At 36.9% G+C, this 26,652-nt stretch overlaps 1 protein-coding gene across 1 annotated transcript in view; it reads left to right on the forward strand.

The window, feature by feature from the left end:
• LOC143215543 (dynein axonemal heavy chain 1) overlaps nt 1-26,652 on the forward strand; it is a 149,784-nt gene that overhangs the window by 83,127 nt on the left and 40,005 nt on the right. Inside the window, exons 24-36 of the mRNA XM_076437752.1 lie at nt 4,068-4,222; nt 6,235-6,474; nt 9,479-9,557; nt 10,234-10,447; nt 11,015-11,177; nt 11,372-11,490; nt 12,155-12,360; nt 12,626-12,788; nt 13,459-13,619; nt 20,450-20,665; nt 21,086-21,310; nt 21,430-21,592; nt 23,258-23,427. Coding sequence (XP_076293867.1) covers nt 4,068-4,222; nt 6,235-6,474; nt 9,479-9,557; nt 10,234-10,447; nt 11,015-11,177; nt 11,372-11,490; nt 12,155-12,360; nt 12,626-12,788; nt 13,459-13,619; nt 20,450-20,665; nt 21,086-21,310; nt 21,430-21,592; nt 23,258-23,427 — 2,274 coding nt within the window. The remainder of the gene's footprint in view (nt 1-4,067; nt 4,223-6,234; nt 6,475-9,478; nt 9,558-10,233; nt 10,448-11,014; nt 11,178-11,371; nt 11,491-12,154; nt 12,361-12,625; nt 12,789-13,458; nt 13,620-20,449; nt 20,666-21,085; nt 21,311-21,429; nt 21,593-23,257; nt 23,428-26,652) is intronic.

Consider the following 26,652-nt stretch of genomic DNA (forward strand, 5'->3'; position numbering starts at 1 on the left):
TATTAAAGAACAAATTTTTAAAAAAGTCTATGCATTTAGGAGATATAAGTATTAAATTTAACCGTTACACCTCCCCGCGCGACGCTCGGTAGTACGTGATCGCGTTCTGCAATCCCCACTCCGCGCGACAGCTGCTAAAATTGCAGTTTTTCACGATTCTCGGCCTCCATCTGCAATAATTCGACGGATTCTTACATCTTTCAATGCCTGTTGTTTTTTTTCCGCATCAACCGATTTCTATGAATCTTTCACAGTGCATAGGATTGACACCGATCTACAAAACGTATTTCATAAAATTTAATGTATAGGCCCACATAAAAAAGTTGTAAAATGCAACTTTTAGTATTTTCTCTACAATTCCGACCAAATGCAATTTTACAAAAAATCTCTTTTCACATCCTGTAGTAAACTAATTCTTCTAGCTTCCCAAAAAAGTTCAAATCGCATAGTCCAATATTAACAAAGTTATCGTTTTTTCGAGAGTTGTTGCTTCTCATTTCGTTAAATTTATTTCTACTGTGTGTACGTGTGTGTGTCTACATTGCGATACCTCATTGTCAGTGAAAATATTGTTTATTTTCACCGTGTGTAATGAGAACAAATTGATTTGCGTCAAGAGCTACGTAAATATTTCACGGTATGCCAAAGGGAATTTTATTCGGAAAACTCTGATGTAACTTTGGCTTCATTAAAAACAGATTGCAACAATGTTACTAAAATTTAATTTGACGTAGATAAAACAGTTTTAAATTGTGTCTGGGAAAGAAGTTTGAATTCAATGAACGGAAGGTCGGTACTGGCTGTGTACGGGTAAAATTAATAGTAAACGATACGAGTAGCAATTTTCCCTGTGAAAAAAAAACTAGAAAAAAAAATAGAAAATTGTCTACGTCGGGCAAGCGACATGAAGTAAAATTCATTTATTTTCTTAATTATTGCAGTGACTGAAAAGTGATTCACATTCTTGAAACTCTTTAACTAAGTTTTATTTCATTGACTTGTTTTTATCGTATAAACGCAAACAATTCATTTCATTCAAAATTTCAATTGAAGCAATTACAACTATAGTAACACCAACATTTTATAGTTGAGAACTATCATGGTTTATGGCTGTTAACAATCGTCGTCCATTTGTTTACATCGGTTCCGTTTACAAAATAATGCTGGCCAAATCGAAGCCGCTGTTCAACGACGATTGTTAACAGCCGTAAACCATGATAGTTCTCAACCCAAGGAACGGAAGACGACGTTAAAACATTTAACATTCTTTTATAAGAGAACGGTTCAGTTGCGACCTATGGTCCCTTTGACAAGTTTGGTCCCCATGGTGAGTAGAATGCGATAAAACCATACAAAAATTTTACCTCGAATTTCAAGGTCAAAGTCAATTTTGCGGCAATTTCTTTTAACAAATCTTCACCGATCCGAAGGTGTACAATACCAAAATCATGACACAAATTTTGTTACACCCTGTACATATAACAATTCGTAGGCACGAGGAGCTGCACGAGGAGCTGCACGAGGAGCTGCACGAGGAACTGCACGAGATATTGGCTTTCACGATTGATTTCGATAGACTGATCGGGTATTTATTTCCTCGAGGGAACTAATCAACTTTTCCTGTTGACACGGCGAGAATGATTTTTCTCGGCCCGATACGATAATACAATGAGCACGGGGAAGCCCGTTTCCGAATACACTCGTTCATCCTTTCCCCGAGACAATTTCAGCCGTTGTAAACAGAAACAAACGGTTTTACAGTTTTCCGCATTTATTTGTTCGTCCGTGCTTGTTCGACGGCACGATTCGCTCTGTAATTTCTATCAACATCTAAATATAATATCGACAGTGTGCATTTCGGTGAACGCAAATAGAAAGCGCCACGCGCGTTCCGATTCTCGTTTTCATAAGAAAATCTCCGGTAAAAATATTGCAGACGCGTCGACATCATTTCACCTGTTTGCTCCACGTTTTCGTGAAGCAACAAGTTCCTAGAAAACATATACGGTCGGTCATAAAAGTCTACAAAAAATTATGATTGAAGAACTTGGAAATAGTAGTTTACTAAATGTATAAAAAATTTTAAGAAAATTGTAATTGACAGGAATTGCGTAACCATAACAGCTACACGAACGTTTCTGTTCCAGAACGCTTCCGCAGACTGTGCCAAGTGAAGCAGTATATTTTTGATTAAAACGGTAAACATTTAAATGTGTTTAAACAATTTTCGAAGCGAAGAGGACACCAATAATCATAAATTATACCGTTATATAAATACCGTTCAGTTTCAATCGACTGCGATAAGAACAGTCGATTTTGAAAAAACAAAGCACGAAGGATTCAATTCGTTGATTAAAAGCGAAATATTGGACTTCGACCATGCGGAAAATCCTTTGCTGTGCACAAAATTGCTGAAAGCAAAAAGCTTTGGTTCAGCGTACGTCGTTGAACAGTGTTTCCACGAAATTATAATTTTTTTCTTGACGTTTTGTTCGTTTTTCATTGAATTCGATCAAGCAGCCGCACAGCATCAAAAAAGTGCATTGTGCACGGTAAAAAAAATCTCCTCGTTATAACTTTTAATACAATAATATACGGTACCGCTCACTGAAGTTTGGCCGACTGCCAACGTCCATAAACGCATTTAAGAATTTCCTCCCATAAAATGTTTATTGTAATGTTTCTTCGAAAAACCCTCATTAGTTATACATATAGAACGGTTATTTAAGGTTACTATGTAATAATATAAACTCTCTTGAAGCGAACGAAACGTTTTAAATATAGTGAGCAGTAGTGTATACTTTATTTCAGCCTCGCACGGCTAAGAAATTGGATTTGGTTTACATAAACCTAACCAATACAATCCTATCTTAATCTTTCATTCATCCGTTCGTTCCTTCGCCCACTCATCACTCTGATTTCCTTTGTTTGTTGCTTCTTTCGGCTGCTCTTTACTTTACCGGACTCGAAATTTGTGCCTTTCTCCTACGAATTATGACGTATTTGGTATGTAATCCAGTGGATTTGTACCCGGCGCGGATGCAGATCGAAGTTCCGAACCTCTAGGATCAATAGTTGAGAAGCCATGGTCGCTTAAAGTTGAGCATTTTTGACAGTTAAGGGCGCCGCCATATTGGTTTGTAGTGACAGTTGCACGCCGCTTACTGAATTGGTTAGGATTAGGTCGAGGGGGTGGGGGGGCAAGGTATTATCACATATACCTTATCATTATCTCATAAATTGATGATTGAATACGATAATTAGAAATAAACATTTCTGCGCACTAATTGGAAGGTGCAGAAGCTAAATAAACATTTATTTCTTTCATAAATAAATGGAGCATTTAACGAACTAATCTCTCTACTGTTTTAACCAAACAGGTATATATAAATATTATTGCTGGTCCCTGATTGTGCACTCTGTCTAGACAAGGTCAATTCGACGTCAACGTTGTGGTTTGCCTAATCGCAGTTTTTCTGCAGATGCCATAACGACGGTGCATAAGGATTCTCCGGGGGTGTTGCTAGATAACTAATTTACCGTTTCGAAATCACAAGATCGATGTGCGGTTGCAAAACTATGGTTGGCTTGAGGAAAAGTACAGTTTGTTTGTTTGTCAATGCAACAGTGACTCGGGAGAGTTCTTCGTTTCAGGACTATACAGCTAATTGCTGACGTTGCTAACATATTCAATTACACACGTATACAAATAACAACACAATAAATATTCTTTATTTCTGTCACGATTTAAGACCTCGACACACAATATAGTTCTTCGCTGTGAAAACATCAGGAGAATTAGTGAAGACTGTTATTTTCCATTCAATCTGAGCTTCATGTAATTATCTATTACGTGTAACAATTTCTTTTTACAATTTTAGATTAAAAATGGGGATCTGTCGAAAATCCGCATTTCTTAGAACTTCTTTCGTGTCTTCAATTTTTCTGGCCAGGATCTTGAATCAGAAAATCGTAAAAAGTTGTGTGCTACATGTCGGATGGTTTTCGAATTTTTCCCTGCAATCGAATAAAAAATATATTGATTAAAGTTATTTGATTTGCCATAGTGTTACCAAGTGCTGAAGGAAGCCTGCACAAAACTGAGAGGTAAATCGCAGCCGAGTGGAAAACCGTTCACACCGGTTTTCACGTTCGTATTAAACCCGAAGTCCATTACGATGGGCCAGCTGTACGGCGAATACGATCTGAACACGCGAGAATGGTGAGTCGATTCACACGGAACATTTACTTCAACAAAAAACAAAAAGAAAACACCGATTTTCAATCCGCAAAGCTGGTACACGGTGACATTCCGCCGCGGAACAAGTATAACTCGAACCGCGGTTGCAATTCAATTAATCTCTGTATTTGAAATTTGAAACTCGGTAAACATTTGAACGTGCAACATGTGCAGCATTTCAGTTCTGAAATAAAACGGCGAATTTCCTACTGAATGAATTATAAAATACAGGGTGTCTCCCACCCGATTTCGACATCTTGATTTTCTCGCTATTGTTACTCGTAGCAAAAAATGTTTCAGCAGTGTCTTGGATGGTATCGAGTGGAGCATATTTTGATGTTATTAGTTTTTTCGTGAGTGGACGTGTAAAGGTCATACATAAAGGTCAACTTTGTTTTTTTAAATGGAATGAGGTATTTTTTAATACATCAATCGAAACAGCTGGACATTTGTTATAAAAAAGTACTAACCTATGTATGTCGAAAAGTTAATAGTTCAGGAGATATGTCAAATATTAAATAACTCTAAAATACCATTACTGTCGTGTACTAAGACGTTACACAAGTAAGTAAACACTAACGTCTAACATAGGTTAGTACTTTTTCGATTGATGTATTAAAAAATACCTCTTTCCATTTAAAAAAACAAAGTCGACCTTTATATTACCTTTACACGTCCACTCACGAAAAAACTAATAACATCAAAATATGCTCCACTCGATACCATCTAAGCTTCTGCTGAAATATTTTTTGCTACGAGTAACAATAGCAAGAAAGTTAAGATGTCGAAATTGGGTGGGACACCCTGTATAAATAATTCATTCATTAATATCTATCACCTTTAGTTCCACCGGCGGTTCTGGTTTTCTTTCGATTTTCTCGTTAATGAGAGTCCGTGTATGTTCCGCTGGTACACATATATTTTTTAATTGGAAGTTGCAAATGAACTTTCCGTATATTGGCCACAACTGTGATCAGGGAATGCGAAAATTGAAGTTATAATTAGAAAACCAAGTTCGTGACCACGTCGTGTAACTCGATTTACGGTTAATGGAAGGGACGGCTGCGTTATTGACTGTCGCGCGGACATTTTCTCTGCACTCGGTTCTGCAGAAAAGTACAGTAGCCTACGTGGGAAACTCTCAGTTACTCGAATTTATATTCGGACGGAGACCCCGTTTTCGTGGCCAAAATTCAATTTCTCAACTTTAATGTATTGAAAAAATTCTTTTTTCTATAAAGTAACAACACTTCAAAGATCCCAGATCCAAAATATTATTCATTTTAGATAATTCTGTGATGAGATACAGCGTTCTAAAGACAAAGTCAGAAAATTCAAAGTAAAATAAACCGTTTCAGATTTCAATCATCGAATATCAGAAAACAGATTTTAATCATGGTTTTATTTTTTATATCGGGTATTTCACCTAACTTGACCACCTTAAATATCTTTGTTGTTTTCAAAGATACGTCAAATGTCTGAAGGACAAAGTTGAATGGTAAAATGGGGCTCATACGATACCAAAAAAATTTTTTGTTTTTATGTAATGTTTTTTAGAGATATGAAGGTCACCTTCATTTTTTTTTAATTGGAATGAGGTATGAGCGTCCCCCGAATATTAATTCGAGTAGTCGTACATCGAATCGTTCTACGTAAGAAGCATTCGCACATAATTTTCACGGTAAAACCAGAAAAAATTCTTACAATTGCAAAATCTCCGAGAAAATAAGCGACTCGTTAACGTTGAACATGTTTGAATTAGATAAAAACGTTAAAGAAAAATGTACTGTAATATTCAGGACAATCTGTAACATAATTCTATGTAAAAAATATTTGCCTGCCTTTTGCCATTGGAGTAGAAGAAATGTTCAAAGTTGAATATTGGACTTCTTTCTTGTGGATTAAATTTTTCAAAATCTGAGACAGATAGACAAAGAAACGACTTTCGGATTCGCATTCAGGAGATGAAAATCTGTGAGATTGATGTATTTCAGGACAGATGGTATTTTTTCCACGCTGCTCAGAGTCGGGATTGCGACAAATGACGCGAACAAACGGTGGTACATTTTCGACGGGCCTGTTGACGCTCTGTGGATCGAGAACATGAACACTGTGCTCGACGACAATAAGAAGCTCTGCCTAACGTCCGGGGAAATCATGAAGATTCTGCCTACTATGACGATGATGTTCGAAGTGGCTGACCTAAGAGTCGCATCTCCTGCCACTGTTTCGAGGTAAGTCTGAAAAATATTCTAGTAGAGTAAGTCTATCAAATATTCAATTTCTCTCAGATCTATTAATTCTGTAAAATCATCATTTGTTACATTTGTGGTCTACAATAGAATGAAATACGATACAGTAAAATATCTAGTTTAACTCTCGGACTCCTGCGAGTTTTTTCTAGGCCTATGCCAGTCATATCTAACTCACGCCGATATTTGAGCCGTTTATTTTGAAAGTTGCGTAAGTCCATTTTCGAGAAAAATCAACCCAGCAATTTTAGAATCTACATTTCTACGTTATCTTTTCATTCTGAAGCAAATTGTAACTAATATAGTTAAAATCACGAAGATTTGGTAAAAATGAAATTGGCTGGTTAATAGATTGATACAAATTTTTATTTTAAAAGTGGCCTAAGTCCATTTGTCAGTTGTTTGATGTTAAGGTAGAATAGAAAGATTGAAGCAGCTTTAACGTGACTAAAAATTGTCCAAACTGTTGAACATAATGTGGAAATCATAGATCATAAATTGTTAGTGTCAGGACATTCGTTTTTACCGAATGACAGAGATTTTGGCAGGGATAAATTAACAGCGCGGTCTTATATCGGAATAAAACTGTACATTGTATCGCTGCCGCGACGGGTCACGACTGACTCCGGCATAGCATACGGAGAGTTAAATATAATACATAATACATGTAATAGACTGTACGAAATAGATAACACACGATAGAAAATACACAATAAAAAATATACGATGCAAAATGCATAGGAAAAAGTGCACGGGAGAAAATGCATAAGGGAGAATGCATAGCCCGAAATATGTGTACATACATATATGTATGTGTATCAGAAATGCATAACAACGACCATGTAATGGGAAATGCATAACAACAACCATGTAATGGGAAATGCATATGAGAAAGTCTATACGGCAAAATGCATAAGTCAAAATGCAATTGAGAGCATGCATATTGGAAGTGCAAGAATAGATAATAGAGAATGCATCGTAGAAACTGCGTTACAGAAAATGCATAAGAAAATTGACAACTAAACGCTTGAAAATAATCCAGAATTTGTGATCCTAATTGAATTAAGGTGTCAATATACAGGGTGAGTCTCGTGACGTGACGATCTCAAATAACTCGTAAGTTATTTGTTGTACAGAAAAAATGTTCAAACAAATGTTGCATGGTTCCTAGGCGGACATACAGTGCTGCAATCTAATTTTTGTTACTTCGATTTTTTATCAAGATGTAAAGATCACCTTTTAAATAGAATGTTCAATATTTTTGATCGAACTCGGATGAAGCACAAAATTCTGCGTAACTCTTCTCGTTCCTCACATTAATCTCTGAAGTATTGTTATTGCTATTCCTAAATTGGAATCTTGTACTTTTACGATTTTTACGTTTTTGCAGTACGCATTGTCAATTTTGACAAAATTCGCAATCTTACCATTTTGCTGCCGTGTTTGCAATTTTTCAAATTTTGTCATAGTACTTGCAATTCTTATAATATTCCCAAATTTTTAAATTGTTTCATATTTGCAATTCTTATAATATTCGCAATTTTACAATTTCACTGTGTTGTTTGCAATTTTTTAAATATTGAAGCATGCCGAATGCCGAAGCTGAAACTCATCAAATGTATAAAATTGATTTAGGCTTATTGTTAGACGTAGCCTGTATTTGTTCTTATATTTCTCTCGATTTGGCAATATCCAGAATTTTTCCAATTTCCAGCAAACGTACCAATTCCAATTTACCGAGTTGTAGTTCTATTTTCAAAGGCAATTGACTTTTTTCTACGATGCCGTAGTATACAGTGTATGTATAAAAAATATATGAAAAAAAAACTTTTTGAGAACCACGCTTATATTAAAATGCACTGAAACGGAGAAAATAATTTTTTTTCTGGTTCCCCCAAAAATGTAATATAAATTTAAATAAAATCATGACATTAGTGACTATAAAAATAAAAGCGTGGAGCGCTCACGAAGATTATGTCAATATAGTTTAGCGCACCATGCTTTTATTTCTATAGACACTAATGTCATGATTTTGTTTGAATTTATATTACATTTTTGGGAGAACCAGGAAAAAAATTATTTTCTCCTTTTTAGTGCACTTTGATATAAGCGTGGTTTTAAAAAGTTTTTTTTAACATATTTTTTTATTTTTTAGTCTTTTAAATGAAACGCAAGATATAGTAATACTGGTATGAAATAGTAAGATATATAGAAACGCAAGATATCGAAATACGCGAGATAGAATGAGGAGATGACTCCTAGAGACGACGTCTCTTGATGGAGTCCGAACGGAACACCACACTGAGCTCCTTCTGTGCGAAGTGGGTCAGTGGAGTGGGAACGCGTAGTGGAGTAGGGAGCGCTGGCGCGCGGAGTGGGGATCGTTGAACGCGATGACGTACTGCCGAGCGTCGCGCGGCGAGGTGTGACGGTTAATATTTAAATATTTTCTTTCTCCTAGACGCACAGTTTCTTCTTTAAATTTGTTTTTTAATATTACATTGTCATCCAGTTCTGAGCTGTGTTTAAAGTTTTAAATCTCTAGCTCATCGGGAAGTGGTTTAAAATTCGATTAAAAGATTTGACGCATACAACAACGACACGGCAAGCTGGTATCTGTGATTTTCAGGAAGAACGCCGCATGTTACATAATTTCACTTTCGAGATATTGCCGTTTAAGGTTTTGGTCACTAATGCTTTGCCATAAATGCTTCGAATTTATTTTCATGACTTTATTTCTGATAAAGACGTAAATCCTATACTATAAATATCAAGTAATGCATAAACTGAAATTATTTGAAATTGTGACATGCCGCGTTTTTCCTGGCAACCGCAGATATAAGCGTGGTAATAAAGTGACGAGTGTTAGTTAAAGCTGTTTACAATAAGAGGATCAGCTGGTATTGGCGCGCAGATGTTGACCAATAACGCAGACGCAATATCGCCGATAAAATTAATTGTTTGCGTTTTATTGACAATTTCTCAGATGCGGTATGGTTTATCTGGAACCGGAAGGACTCGGACTTGAACCAATAATTAATTGCTGGCTGAGATCTCTGCCACGGGTGAGTATTTTAGAAATTGTTCGTCGTTGATCCGATCCCTGGGAATCCTCCTATAATAGAAATACATATAAACAATTACTTCAAATTAGTCGAGAACTATAAATACCCTTAATCCTCGTAACGCGGCTAATTCGTTCTGCGTTGTATCGAAAACGTGCTGAACGAAATTTAGAAAGGATCATCAAAATTATTGAAGTGAGAACTTCTTTAGGCGGGTACATAATTGCTGGGCAGTGAATGAGGATTGTTAGAATGTAGTAGACTACATTGTTTAGAAACAATAAAAAAGGAGTGCATCACAGGTCCTCACTTTTAATATTTTTTAAATATGTTAAAATGTTTACGATGTCATTCAAAAATACACCAATATTTTTACCAATTATGGTAAAATGTATGTTCCTGTTCTGGAGCTTAGCGCAGAATTAAATAATAATAAATATTTTCTGTCTGTGTATTACAACAAATAGGATTGAAATGGGAATTTATTTTTATGTTATTATCCATAATTGAATAAAATCCGCTGTCTATGTAAATTTAAACATGTTAAAATGTTGACAATGCCATGAAAGAATGCACCGTATTTTTACCAATTATGCAAAATGTGTGTTCTTGTTTTGGAGTTTAGCACAGACTTACATCTTGACATTCAATAGCTAACTTATCTGTTTAATTGCAGAACATGAGCAGCTATGTGGAAACTATCGGCGAACTGACGAGTCAATATCTTCTTCCTGGTTTGCAAGTTTTGCGAAGCAGTCTGCGAGAGATAGTAAGCACAGTCGATTGTGGTATGGTGCAGTCCTACATAAACATGATGAACTTTCGTATCGGTCCCATGGCTGGCCGCGAGGGAAAACCACCCCCACCGGCACCGTTTCAAGCATTAATTCGTGAGGATCAAAAGTTGTTCGTCCTTCGGAGCTTCGTACAATTATTAACCCATTCAGTGTGACACGCTTATGCACTATTCAACAGTCGTAAAACATTCATGGAATCGTAAATGTTATTTGAATTGGTGGCTGGAGTTACGTTGGACGTAGATCTATTTTAAGATCTATTCAATAATTAAATTCTTAGCTGGAACAACGTTGGATAATATAAAATAAAAATTATACAGGAGAGCAGAATTTGATGGGACAACAATAAAATCTAAAATAGATCTTATGGAAATCTCACATGCAACGTTGCTCCAGCGACCAATACACTTCTAGACTGAGAATATTTAGAAATTACAATTTCTTCATGATGAATACTTACTCTACATTAATTGCAGTGAAATTTTGTTACCTCCATTTTGCCCGTTTTTATTATTATTGTCAATTAGTATTCGTTCAACGATTTTTTGGGGTTTATCGTTTTCTATATGAGAAATGAATAGCATATGCAGAGTTTAAATATTTTTATGAACCTAGAAAACAGTTGAATTAATTTTCAAAGTGGAAACTTTCGTGTTTCAGCGGACCTGTTAACCCCCTGGGCAGCTTTCGCTGCAGTTTGGAGTTTAGGCGCGTCCAGCGACTATAATAGTCGTCGTATTTTCAGCGAGTGGATCCGAAGAGTTCAAAGAGCTCATCGCCATGCATTTCCATTCCCTGATGATGGCCTTGTTTTCGACTACAGGTACACTAGAATTTCTATCTCTATCTCTATTATCGGTTGGTATTGAATCACGCTATTGTTTAGAATTAATTCAAAATTCTGATCGTTACGACAGGAATTTTAAACTTTATTGGGCAGCACTCTCGGAGACTCTGGTGAATTTAATTAAGTAGGCTAATATGCTCAGGCTAATAGTGTCCATTGTTGCATCGTAGATTGCACGATGGCGGATTCACTGATCTCATTGATGGTCAAGAGCCAATTCCGCCCAAATGGTACATGTGGTTAGAGGATATACCTCCTATCGAAATCACGGTCAGCACAAGATACGCTGGTGCGTTGTATAATTTTACATATTTACATTCATAACAAACAAGCAAAAGAATTATCAACGTACAGTTTGTCCCATTTGAATCGATTCCCCCAAATATTTGAATGGCATTAAGAAACACATCATTTGTAGTAACGATTTTTCCCACAATTTGTTAATATAAAATCACATATTTCGGAATACATTGATCGACATATAGTGGCCCACAAAAGTGTTCCTACGCCTTTTAAAACAGAATAACAGAATAACTTTTCTTTTTTTAAAAAGGCATTTTTTTAAACTTTTTCATTTGGGCCCTTAATGAAAATTTAAGATATATGTTTTATAGATCTATGTTAATTGTACACGTACTGAAAATTTCATCGGAATCAGTTGACCCAGGAAAAAACGACACGCATCGAAAGATGTACGATTCTGTGGATTTTAAGCAGAATCTGATCAAAAGTCGTGAAAAACTACGATTTTCACCATTTTTAACCGCTTGTAGCTCGTGTGTATCTCGATCGATTTCGATGAACCTGATCTTTCCGCAGGTCATTGCGTAGGGCTCACATCAAGTTGATTTAAATTACTTTAAATAGAATCATACACTTTGAATACATTAAAAAAATAGGAGTTCTTCAGAGGAAGATGTGTGTGTGCAGGTGATACTTCTTCCAATTTACAGAGATCGAAGTGCCCACGATGGACAGCGTCAGAAGTGCTACGTTGCTAGGCTACCTGTTGATCAACGATTCGAACGTCCTCTGTATCGGTCCAACCGGAAGCGGCAAGACCCTCACCGTTTCCGGAAAGCTTGCGAGAAACATGCCAAAAAGATTCATATGCGATTTCATCACGTTCTCTGCTAGGACCACTGCCAATCAGACTCAGGTATTCATTTTCATAATTTATATAATAATGTACAATTATAATATTACATGGTATGTATCATTTAGTTGTATTTCCCAAACGTTGCATTACTTATTTTATTTATTTATCTTATTTATTTCATTTATTTTAAAGTCAAAATTCCTGTAATAAATGTTTTCATATAAAAAATGTTTGAAGTATTTTATCCGAAGAATATTTAGAGTTCAAAATTGTGTTGCGCGTACAGTGAAGTTGTTATTATGACTACGTTGCGTTCTATGGAAAGGATCTGATCGATGAAAAGCTTAGCAAAAGGCGCAGGGACGTTTACGGACCGCCATTAATGAGGAAACAAATCTTCTTCGTTGACGACCTGAACATGCCTGCACTTGACACCTACGGTGCTCAACCGCCCATCGAACTGATTAGACAGTATATGGACTTTAAAGGCAAGCCCCTTGTCGTTTAGATTAGGCGTGGGCACGGGTGGAGCCCCTCAAACGCCTGCTTCCCCCACCAAGCTTGCTTTCGGTGGCGTTCCTCGCGGCTCTTCCTGTCACAGTAACGACGGATGCTGGTGGGGGACAGTGGGCGCTACGGTGGGGACGGTCTTGCCTCGATTGAGGCAAAAATGCCCACGCCTGGTTTAGATGTTTGTTTAAAGACTCACACACATTCCATCATCCACAACACTAAATAAACACACTGAACAATCCGTGTTTCGCATTAAAATTGCTTGTTCACTAAATAACCAAATAGTTAAATCGTCAATTAATAAAAAGATTACCATCTGTTCATGACGAATATACTTGTCATTCAACAAAAAATTGCAATTTCTTCGCGATGAGTATACTCGTCATCATACAAACCTTACCATCTTCGCAGACTGGTAACTGAGCAAAATTAACGCCATCCTTTCATGACGAGTATACTCGTCAGTTAACACAAAAATTGCCATCGTTTCACGTCGAATGTACTCGTTATCAATTCAAAAATTGACATCCTTATACACTCGTCATAGACCAAAAGATTTCCCCTCTTTCTTCGACGAGTGTACTCGTCACAGCCATTGGAAGGACAAAATTCGTTAACGATATATATGTATGTGTATCATTTCAGGATGGTACGACCGAAAGGACATCGGCTCTTTCCGCAACATCGAAGACGTTAGTTTCGTTGGAGCAATGGGTCCACCAGGAGGAGGCAGGAACCCAGTCACAGCCAGACTCTTACGACATTTCCATTTCATCGGGTTCCCGGAAATGGAGGACGACGCCAAGGTAATACTTTAGCCCACGTATTCCTTGAACGACAATGGAACCCGTTAGCGTCAATCAAACGCTGGGAACTAATAACCAATTTTATCGTCTCCGAGCGGACCGTTCGCAACTTCGAACTCGTCCAATACTATCCCGTACCGCTCGTTTTATAACACTCCTTTTTTCGCATTCCGAACTCCCCTGTCACAATCATCATGTATTGTGTTCCATATATGAGAATAGAATAGTGGGTTATCAAACCATTTCAACGAAAAAATGCTTTCATTAGTTTTCTCACAAAAATCGATATTTTTTGCAATATCCTGAGGTGGTAGACAAATTTTATGACCAGATTTGAAATCAGCGTGACGAAATCTACGGGAAATGATGTACGGCATGTCAAGAACAAAATCTATCCGTACGTGGTATTGGATAAACCACAATTTTCTTGAAATTCTGCAAGTTTAACACATATTTTCAAGGTTAAAAAACGTTCGTACCATAATCTCTCTATTTTTCCTATATTCTGTAATATTTAATTTAGGAAAAAGATCATCGCTTTATCATAAGCATATATCGCACGCATAATTATGCAAACAATTTGCTATTGAATAGATATTAAATTGTGCGGAGAATAATACTGGTTGCAGGCAAAAGCACAGGCTGATTCCTCCAAGTCTTTCTTTGATTATATAATAATATTTGCAAAATTAAATTGAGATTTTTATTTTTTTCTTCGGAATAACGAATAATAGCAATTTTTTCAAAATTTTCTTTACCCGTTATTTAGTAAACTAATGTTTCTAGCATGTCAACAAATCTGAAGTCGTTGAGTATAATTTTTATAAAGATGTTAGTTTTTAAAAGGTGTCCACTTAAAGTTCCCGACTGTATATCATTAATTTCAATTTAATGAAGAATTTACACGCAACATATAATTTGCTACTATTTCACGTTCGTCAAAAAATGTTTTTTACATTGCCGAATTTCAGAATTACGTGGACCATCATGCATTAATGTAGAAGATGGAACGCATAACTGAAACTCCATCGATCAGTGCTAATTAAATTCCCTACATCCTGCAGATATTAATTTAGTTCACACTTTTACACTTTTTACTCTATCGCTGCCTCAGTACGTAGGCGTCCGCGGAGAAGTAAAATATTTATATCCTCCGGAAGAAAAAAAAAGAACGTCGGTAAAAAATATTATACAATACTTCGGTATATTTCAATTTTGTTTAATGTTCCACACCAACTCGAGCCAGAGAATCGATTTTAAAATTTTTAAATTCATTAACACGCGAGAAGAGAAATAGTACGTTGGGAAATAAACAGACACGCTTCATAATTTATTATGAATTTTCATTGTTATAACTTTGCGGGGAAGTTTTCCATGAATGAACCGTTTACTGGTTTGGACACTTTGCTACCAAAGCAATTAATGCTTGACGTTTGCCATTTAATATAAATTTTACTTAATAATGAAGAGATTGCAGAGTTAAATTAAAATTGTTTGCTTCGATTACAAGATGCAGGAGCTTATTATTTTTGTTCTTAATCGTTTGAATCAGCTGGGAATAACAGTGAAACACGACGCTATTTTTAAATTCATCAAATATTTTGCATAGTCGTTATAAAAGGGGGAAAATTGTCTGTTTTTGACGAGTATACTCGTAGTAACACAGCAAAACATTGTAATCCTTTCATGACGAATAAACTCGTCAGTAAACAGGAAAAATCTTTCCAATACCACTAATACTTATTCTGCAAATTTTCTTTGACTCTTACGAAATGATTAACAGCGAACAAGTTGCAAGAAAAATCGTCCACAGCAAGGAGTTAAAAATAATACGTTATTTCATAAATTTTCTCTACATTTTATTGCCCGTAGCTAATCGATTTTTTTCAGTAGAGCAGTTCAAATATTTGTTCAATATTTCGTCGAAAGTTGTTCTTGGATTGTACGATTGTAATTTCCTTGACACTCAGGGCATCGAATAAAAAGATTTCAATATTACTGTCACTTGGTGGTCGATTCGTTTAAAATAAGTTCTGGGAAGTGTCCCATAAACGGGGCAGTGATATACAGCTAATGGCCCACGAATGTCGGAAGACAGACGCGTCCGCTAAGAATAATTTATCTTCGTCTCATCGACCGCGCGTCAAAATATTACACTCGGCGATCGACGTTTGAAGTTCGCCCTTTGCTCTTTGACACGCTAAAAATGGCTTCTCCAAGAAAACAGCGTTTAATTAAATCGAACCAAATATAACACTGTATCGCATAAATATTCTTAACGTAGTGTTTCACCTTGTTCTCCTGTTCGACAATACTTTGCTGTTCAACGAGGAATATTATACGTCATGGAAGGACAATTATTTCTGACGCATAATGACGAGAATATTGCAAGGCTATAAACAGCTAAATCCATTCACATTGGTTATCCGAGTAAAATACTATTATATTAGGTCATCCCATAAGTTCGTGCCATTTTTCCAGCGGTTGCATATGTTAATTTTGTACACATTCCTTTTACAGTAAATCCTCTATCGATGCAAAAAGGTGCTACACGATGGACGCAAAAAAAATATCCCCTCCCCTCCACTGTAGTAATCTGATCTCGGCTCGGTTATATCGGTGTGAACCATTACTAATGCGACGGGGAGAGTCGCAGTCGTCGACACAATTCAAAGGCCCGTGCGATTAATTCACGATGAACATTTCGGGTGCAAAGAATGACAACGTATGGGAAAGAAAGAGACGCGCGGAGAGTCGCAGTCGCTTCGGCCGCGCGCGGTCTCTCTTTACGCTCGACTTTTGAAGCTTAAAAAAATAATGTCCCTCTACGATCGATGCAAACGAACCTCCCCGAGGATTTTGCATCGATAGAGAATTCACTGTAGTTTGTTTTAGGTATTCTCAGAACATCTGACATCACCTTAACTGATAAACTTCGTGATTTCTGTACAGAATCTCGAATTTTATCTTCGTCTGTCTGAGGAGGACGCCCGGAACGTTCCTCGTCTTCTAAACAAAAGATTCCCTCCTTTAAAACGTTGAACCCACTTCCTATACAGGCACGAGATGAAAGCGCACTTTCTCCGTAAACAGCACATATGTTGTACGTAGCGATTGTTACTGAACCTCCTTTTCGAAATTCATATAACATGAGATGTCGGAAATAGATACGCAGTTCGCCCATGATTTTTCACTGCTAGGAATCACGATGTACCCACGAAACCCTTCTCTAGACTGTTCCCGAACAGATTGGTCCCGTATCGCCATAAAGTTTATACATAAACCGACGCGTGAAATGTATACAAAAAAGTCGGCACGAACATATGTAATGACGCAATGTTATCTCTTAAAATGGAAATGATTTTGCATGATTTTTCATGCATACATAAGATCTTCAAACTAATTATTACAGTATATCGCGCGTTAAATTCCTCAAGTTGACACAATTTGGTAAAATGAAGAAGAGGACAGGAATTAATTATTATGTACACCCATTAATTTCCTTCCAGCCTGTACACTGGATATTCTATTTCGCGTGGAAAGTGCGCAGTTGCTTCTCGTGCCGGTTTCAAATACTCGGAAAACCATAAATGAAATTGAAACGCGCCGGTGAACCTAATACTCGTAGCTTTGCATCACACCGCGAGACTATAGCTCCTCGAGAATTCGGCGGGGTGGCGCGGCGCGGCGTGGCGCCGTAAAAAAAGAATAAACTTTATATCTGCGGGAATGGTTTCTTGTTTTATCGTCTGCGCCGCTGAGGAAAATGAATTCACCTTTGCTGCTTTTCTGTTTAGACGTTCAAAGGTACAGTGGCTTAAAAAAGTATTTCAGATTACGTATTCTTTACAAACTCAAACGAAGGGGCACCAATTAACTGGAAATAATTAATCGTGAGCAAAAGTGGTTTTTCCTGATCGCAAACTCCATAGATTCAAATTTTACATACTCATTTCGGCTGCTCTTTACTTTACCGGACTCAAAATTTGTGCCTTTCTTCTGTAAATTATGATGTATTATATTTGATATGTAATCCAGTAGATTTATACCCGGGCAGGCTGCAGATCGAACTTTCAATCCTGTTGGATCAATGGTTCAGAAGTTACGCTTGCTTAAAGATTAGCAATCTGCAGTGTTTTTGACAGGTAAGGGCGCCACCATATTAAGGGGCGGCAAGAACTGTCAAAAACACTGCAGATTGCTCAACTGTAAGCAAGCGTAACTCCTGAACCATTGATCCTACAGGATCGAAACTTGGATCTGCAGCCGCCCCGGGTACAAATCTACTGGATTACATACCAAATACATCATAATGTATAGGAGAAAGGCACAAATTTTGAGTCCGGTAAAGTAAAGTTTACACCTCATTCGTAATACGGTACTGTCATTGTTTTGTTTATCACTATTTTTTTATGAAACTTTTACGAACATGTCCGTGACATTTTTCTGTTCGAAATGAGTCCAAACACGATGCGGTTTGGACTGGATTAACATACATATTTAATCTACGGTACAGTAGAACGTCTAATATCCGAATTAGTCAATGGAATGCGAGTATTTGGATAATAGAATAATTGGTCAGCTCGATGAAATATGTACTGGAATTGTGCAATAAATTGCGTAGTGTTAGCACTGCTTTACATTTAACTATCGAATAAGATATACGTTCGGATAAGCGAGGTTCCACTATATCGTGATGTATACAAGTAAATGTGCTTCGAACGATGTCGTGTTTCGTCTCGTTTTAATCAGGAAAATGCCACGGACCTGTCGGTAATAGTTTCACAAAGAAATAATTGAAAACAAAAATGTTTTGTCTTACTTTCGTTTTGTCATATACTTCTAACATATATTATAAAATAATCTCTAATAACGTGAGGACTTGTCTGATAACGAATCGAGAAATATATTAGAATAGTATAAATCAAAAATGTAAATGGCTCAGGTTGACTTGAAGAGAACAGTGATAGTTAAACGAAGACTTCTCTAGCTAAATTTTTCAATACTGTCGCTTGAAATGAAATGATTGATCTATTGTTTTACATTCGATAGCCATCATCCAGAAACTTATAACGATATACTGTCGTTGATACACAAGTCAGTAGGTAAAGTTATTTAAGAATGTCCTTGGAGAACGTCCTCATCGCCTGCAACGACAGTTGCAAACGAGAAATCTGGAGTATGGAAGAGCTGATCAAAAGAAGCTATGCGAGCTTCTACTCTCCGCTCGTCGCGTCGCGTCGAGAAAAACCTTGGCAAGGATTAAAGAGAAAGAAACCGTTATTTCTTGACGACTGATTGAACGCGCTGAGTGGAACGATGCAACTAATAAAACAAATATGGTAATAAAGATGGACTTGGAGGGGAAGCGGAGTAAGCTAGGAAAATAACTGGACGTGTCAACGATTTCTCTTATTTGACACAAAGAATTATTGTATTGAAATCCTCAATGAATCTAGAATCTGCAAAATGGGTTAATGAAACACTGTAGATTTTATGCATTTATGTTACAGATGAGTTGCAAATTATATTAATTAAGTGACGTAAATTAAAATAGTAAAAAGATTGAACGAATTGAAGAATGTCAATATATTGTTTTGAACCTACTAGGGCCATTAAAGGAAGAAAGAAACTTTAACGTGGCTACTGTTTCTTGCAGTTGCTAGGGAGAGAGGTATTTTATTTTGCATAAAGGTTCGGTGAGATGTTTCTGAGAAATCGCTGGGAAAGGCAAGGTTCTTCGAGTAATGGAAACCGCCGCGCAAGAAGAAGAGACAGAAATACATCTTGTCCAGGGCTGTGCGAACGATCGTCCTCCGTTTGACCTTCGCTGTTCACTTTAAACTCGATAGGAGGGGGTACAAGAGGGATGGGGGCAGGCTAGAGAATCCTCCGTCGCATAGGGGTAGTTACGGGCTCTCATTATTCGCGGCCGCGCAGGTGATTAAGATAAATTATAGCGGGCACCGGCACGATTTACGAGACCTAATTGCAGCCGGCACTGGCGAGAAGACAAACAGAGGACCGGCTAGGCCCGGCCCCGGCCCGACTGGCATGATTCTGTTTCACGAGCGGCAATTATTCCGCGTGGGCGTCGGCCTGAACACACTCGATGGAAGAACACCGGGTGAACATGATCGAAAACGAGCGACAACACCATTTGTCTAAAACGAGACTGTTTTCATCAACGACGATTCATTAGCGTCAATTTTAGTCGGTCGATTTTAACCTTCACGGACGAGGATTGCGTAAAAATATGTTTCTCGTCCAACTAAATGATATACCTTAAAGAATAAACGGTTATCCATTTATTTATTTATTTTATTAAATGATTACAGAGAAACAATTTTGTATTTATTTATATAGGACATTTTTTGACAAAATTTCAATGTCAAATATTATTCTTAATTCACACAAAGTATTGAAGAAAGACGATTCTCCATTTATTTATTTTTATATATTTCAGATATTATTCTGAATGCATTAAAATGATTAGAGAAAAACAATTTTGTATTTATTTATATAGGACATTTTTTGACAAGATTTTAATGTCAAATATTATTCTCAATTCACACAAAGTATTGAAGAAAGACGATTCTCCATTTATTTCTTTTTATATATTTCAGATATTATCCTGAATCCATTAAACTCATTAGAGAAAAACAATTTTCTATTCTCCAATTTTTATAGTATTCATATGTTCATTTTCGAATTACTCTATTTTTAAAGAAACATTCGTTCCTCCAATTAATTATGGCAGAAACAATACCGCAGAAATGGGTTAATTGATGGAATAAGCGAAACGAGTGAATTATGGAATTTCATTTCAGAGGCACATCTTTGGAACAGTTCTGAATTCGTGGCTCTCCCGCACAGAGAAGTTTGGAGACATGCTGAACACGTTCATAGGCACAACGTTGAACCTGTTCACCACGATCTGTAATGAACTACTACCCACTCCACACAAGTCCCACTACACCTTCAATCTGCGAGATCTCAGTAAAGTTTTCCAGGGGATGTTGATGATCAATCCGGAGAAAATCAAGGTCCTTGCCAGTCAAGATGATTTTTAATTAGATACTCTATTCAATTTTGCTTCGATTCATATCGAAGCCCCAGATGAACTTTTATTTTTCTTCTAATTTTTATTATATTGCAATTCGAGCTCCAGTTGAATCTGTATTTTTACATAGCTGAATTTCTATTGAGTTATAATTAAAGATTTGGTTTTAAATGTTTAATTTCCAGTTAAAGTAACTTCGAATCAATTATTCATCTTCTTTCTGTTCCTATGGAGATCCAATTAGAGCTTCAGTTTAATATTTTTTAGTTTCCTCCGAGTTTCTTTTAAATTACATTTAGAGACATTTGAATTTTATAAATTTCTTCAATTTTCAATAGACTTCGTAAAGATGAGAGTATTTTGTATTTAGAAGAATAATCTTGTAAACTCCACTTGTTTCCAGATACGTGAGAAATTGTTGTTGCTGTGGTACCATGAAAATCTAAGAGTGTTCAGTGATCGTTTAGTCAACGACGAGGATAGACAATGGTTCGACAATCTTCTCAGAAGCATTTTACAGACGCAGTTCGAGTGTGACACGGATACTGTAATCGGCGACGCTGTATTGTTCTATGGCGACTTTTGCGGGACCAGCAAAGAGTATGAAGAAATTACTGACATCAAAAAGGCACGTATTTATAGGCAGGTTATAAATATGTATGTAAAAGTCAAATCGATGCATAAATGGTCCTGTTGAACGAATCTAGTTTTCCAAGGGTTAAACCAAAGGGAATCCGGTTGTTCTAGATGGAGCGAGTGTTGGATGATTTCTTAGAGGACTACAACGGGTCCACCACCTCCCCCATGAAGCTGGTGCTGTTCCAGGACGCGTTAGATCATATCTGCAGGATCAATCGGATCTTAAGGCAGCCTCGTGGAAACGCTCTGCTCCTGGGCATGGGCGGGTCAGGTGATGCAGTACTAAATCTAGTACCCCGAAGTGTCCGTTCGGCTTCCTTTTATGTCTTCCCTCGACCCTAACTGTTTCACGGAATGGCGGATGGGTGCTCGTTACCTTGACAAACGGCCCCATAATAATCCTAATAAAAAAACGTAAAAATAACCATAACTTAAATGCTAACGAGCAGGGTCGACTGCAAGATAGGGTAGATAGCGTGACCTTCTACCGTCGAATTTCTTTTTTACTACGCGAAATAAGATCTCGGCAAAAATTTGAAATTGAACAGTGGCGGGTGATGTGCATTGGCGTGGAATTCGAAGAGGTTGTAGAGAATTACTTGTAGGTCTGTTCGGTTTTGAAAAGCAGCAGAGATGAAAAAACTGTAATATGTTCTACTGCAGTGGTACTTAAACTGTGGTCCGCGGACACCTGGGGGTCCGCATAGCCTTACCGAGGGTTCGCGAAACAATTTTGACATTGACAGATATTTTTGCTAAAAAAGAAAAGGTCATTCAAATCATTTTCATGTTTAAAATGTTTGATGTTTCAAATTAAATCTCAAGAGCTATGTAAAATGCCTAGGGTTGTGATGGAATCCGCAAAAAGAAAAATAACATAAGAAGAACCACTGTTCTACTGTATTGTATGAGATACTGTAAAATCCCGGTAAACAAACCTGCTCGATTTTGGACAGTAGGCTGTGCCAGCATCTGCGTCCGAATAAGTATCGCTTTATGCTCGTACGGTGTGTCGGCACAAGCTGAGGGTAGATTGAAGGCAGCGCTCGGTCCTTCGTTTAAGAGGGCAGCACGGTCGCACTAATGTGGCGGACGTCGGATAATATTCCTTATGTAGTTAACCAAAATGTATAGATTATTTAAAACCTTTCTATATTTAACATGTTTGCATAAATTCTCATTATAAGACTATAAATTAATATATTAGCGAGTAAAGAATGGACATTCAGAGAAATTTTATAATATATTTTACAGGAACATTAACAAATTGTTGAAAGAAATACAGCAAATGTATATACGGGTACGTGGGTACCCGGTTGACTACACAAGGGATATACTATATTAGTATATCCTTTATATACTATATTAGTGCGACCGTGCTGCCCTCTTAAACGAAGGACCGAGCTGCCTTCATTCTGCCCTCAGCTTGTGTTGGCACACCGGGCCAGCATAAAGCAATACTTCTGCGTCCGAATAAGTATCGCTTAATGCTGGCAGGGTGTGCTGTTCAAAATCGAGCAGATTCCGAGCATCCTCAGCTTCGAGCGCGTTCTGACAGCTTAATACTCGCCGTCTGCTGGCATCGTACGATTGCAGGCTGTGCTCGATGTCTGCTCGAGCCAGCCCTAGCTGCCTGGGATGTTCCACTGTATATATTCTTTATTTTACTGCATCATAATCACTAACATTGTACAAGAACAAGTGACCCTATATGAAAATCTGTGAAAAATTATCAAGAATGAATGTGTCTTATACTACTTTACAATATAATTTCACAGCATGTTTACCGGATATATAAAATAAGTTTTAACATTTTACAAAATCTGAGGAAACGAAAAATAGAAAAATAAATTTTTCTTTCAAATCTCCTCTGCAGTTGAAGCTGCAAAAACACGAAATCCCCAGTGAATGAGTATGATAATCTGGTGCTTTTCAGGTCGGCAAAGTTTGACGAAGCTGAGTGCACACATTCAGGACTACATCTGCTTTCAAATCGAACTGAGCGGCGCTTACACGAGCAACGACTGGCGGGACGACATTAAAAAGTCGATGATGAAGGCAGGGATGCAGAGTCAGTTAATCGTTTTCTTATTCTCGGACACACAAGTACGTGCAACTGCATTAGCTCCATTCCCGATTCATTTCAACTATGCAAACGGCGCGTGCATTTTATTCCCACGCGTAACAAGTGGAAAGCAAAACGATGAAAATCATGAAGAGTCTCTTCAGGAAACAAAAATACAATCTTCTGAAATGGTCGTGCAAATTATCAGGCGATATTCGTTGATCTCTGCGATGTTTAATTCAACGATTCATGTTTTATTTATAACTACGTATTTTAATGGAATATATCATTTCGCAATACAGCGAGAAGAGAGATCAAACTGTTTCCGAATCTTTAAAAATGGATGAACGAGGAAAATGTAGAATAATAAACAAATTTTGCATTTGCATATAGTGGAATATTTGAAGCAACGTACAGATTTTAATAACATTCAGCAGTTTTTAACACGGCTACCGGGATATTCTTAGTTCCCTTATTTAAAGAATGTGGCTTATGATATTTGGTCCCCTCAGGGTTTCAAATTCATTTACCCAATCCTCTTTCTCTTTCCACTCTCACCATCGCCTTTTTAGCGGGACCTACTGTTTATGGTGGGTTCCGAACCACCTTTTGCCAACAACACGTGAAAAACACCCCGGGTGGGTCACTTTCCGGTTTTTTACCAGACGGTCACCCATCCCAGTGCCGTTCACGTTCCACGTTGTTTCAACTTCGGTGATCTAACGAGAACCGGTGCTTTCAACGGGACTACGGTTGTTGGTATTTAAAGAATGTAAGAGTTGATAAATTTTCCTATTTCCTGGTAGTTTATTGAATATTTAATTAGAACATACAGTGTGGTTTTTATTGAAAATTAATTTTCAATGTATTCCACCCCGAAATTCATGAAAACCAAAATTTACAATTCCGTTGTTTGGTTTGTTTAATTAATTTATGATGGGATTAAATGAACTGCATGTGTAAACTTGGTCTCTCACATTATTGGAATCATAAACTGAATATTTTCCAATTCCATTAATCCAAGTATCATGAGCAGGATTACCTTTTGGAAACGATTATCCAGACATTTGAACGCAAACAAAATAAAAGCTTTGCATCAGAAAGAGTTACAGCTTTTCCGGAAAGTTAGTTGAATATATTCGGAGCGCAATTTAACATATTGTTCGCATTCATGAATTGGAGGCTACGCGACTTTCAAATATTCCACATGAAAATGATTGGAAACTGAGTTTATTATTTATAATTCTGCCGTTCGTTCTTTTTTCATAATTTGCCATCGGATGAAGTGACCTGGCTGTGTGTGTAAAACCGTTTCCATGAAATTAAATATCTCCGATATTTTCGGAATTACACATATTGCTTTACTAAATATTTTACATTTGCATAAATATTGTCACTTTCTCGTATTCAATAAACGTTACCACGTGCTTCTGCATATTGAGCTATGTTGAATGTTCAAATAACAGAAAATTTTCACTGTATCTAAACATTTATTAATTCTAAAAAACAATATTGCTGTACAGAAATAAATACTGATATATTATCAGTGCAGAAAATCTGCCATCCACTCTTGAAAATTCTGAGTGTTCACAACCATTTTCTCAGGGATTTTACAATATAATTTTATTGTATATAAGAAAGATGACATTAATAACTTAATACAAGTCTTCTTGGCGTCGAGTAAATATCGAAATGGAGCTTGAGATAGTAACGACCAAAGTATGGTTCGATCGAAGAACCACACTACACTTCCGGTTTGAACCCCATACTGTTAATATTCTTAGGAGAGATCGTTTCTCTTCGCCCTATTCTTTGCCGTTACCCTACTTGTTTCCCGGAAACTGTGCCGAATGGTCCGAGTTAGGTCACTTGATCGTCTTTGACATGTGGAGATGGGATTGGGTACAGGAGAAAATTGTATGGTGTTCTGGGAATTATAGAGATATGGGGTTGATATTGCCTGTATGTTAGACAGCATTGAAACAGCTTTATTTAAATATGATTAATGCGGTTCTTTTTGCTAAATAAAATTTGTAAGGATCAATTACAGGCTACAGAATGAATATATTAATAAATCACTGATGTAATTTATAATTTTTAGAAAGTAATAGGATTTTCAATTGGAGGCCACAGAATTAATACATTAATAAATAACTTATAATTTATTATAATTTTTAAAAAGTTATGGGATCCTCAATTGCACAGGCTACAGAATGAATGTATTAATGAATCACTAATTTAAATCAGATTCTAATTTATAATTTTAAAAAAGTAATAAGATTTTCCGTGGACAAAAACTGAAAAAATGAGACGAGTTACAGTGAAGAGCTAATTATACGGTGTTCTACAAATAATGGGAATATGAACGCAATACTGCTTTCGTATTACATATGCACCATATGCGGAAGTATGTACAATGAGACAGGTTTGTACAATCTGACAGAATTGTATGGCATTCTGGAGATTGTTGGAATAAAGGCATAATATTGCTTTTTTATTTTGTATAACGTTTTCAGGTTAAAATTTAATAAATACCAGAGCTTGGGCAAATCGTATAGAGATGAGATAGGGTACACAGAGGCAGACCGAATTTCATTTGCACAAAATTTGATTCGTGCTAAATTTGATTCGGACGAAATTTGATTTGTACGAAATTTGTATTAAATTGTGTGAAAATAAGAGCTCGATATTGGTAACAGGATTATTTCATTTTGCACATACATAAATAGGCTGCAGATCCATTTATATGAAAATTGAGAAGATGGAATTCAAAATTGTTGAAAAATTTAAGAAATTGAAGATGTCGATATGTGATTATGAAGGGAAGAAACAACATTCTATTTAGTTTCTATTTCTTGCAATCGATGCAGACAATTCTTATTTCGCGTAAAGATCCGCAGTCTGTAAATAAATAAATAACTGGGCAAAAAGTGTAGGGTACACAGTAGCGAGGCAAATTCGATTTGGACGAAATGGCACATCCTGTAAAAATCGGTGTAAAATAAAGCATAGAGGGATCTGGCGTTTCATACCTGCATCATCGACCCATCTCCATTTTACCGCGTCAACGGCGTCCCAACGAATTTCAAAATAAATCGAAAGGTGAACAACCGACGGCGAATCTGAAATGCCGTCGGTGTTGGCCAGAAATAGAAGCAGCGGGATCTATCTCTTTCCGTTTCCGTTATCTTCAGCTTCACCTACAAAGTGCGACGACCCTTAACCCTTCACATTCCGCTTATGTATCCACGGAAATAGAAGAAAAT

The sequence above is a fragment of the Lasioglossum baleicum genome, chromosome 2, assembly GCF_051020765.1.
Source record: "Lasioglossum baleicum chromosome 2, iyLasBale1, whole genome shotgun sequence".
Taxonomy (NCBI): Eukaryota; Metazoa; Arthropoda; class Insecta; order Hymenoptera; family Halictidae; genus Lasioglossum; species Lasioglossum baleicum.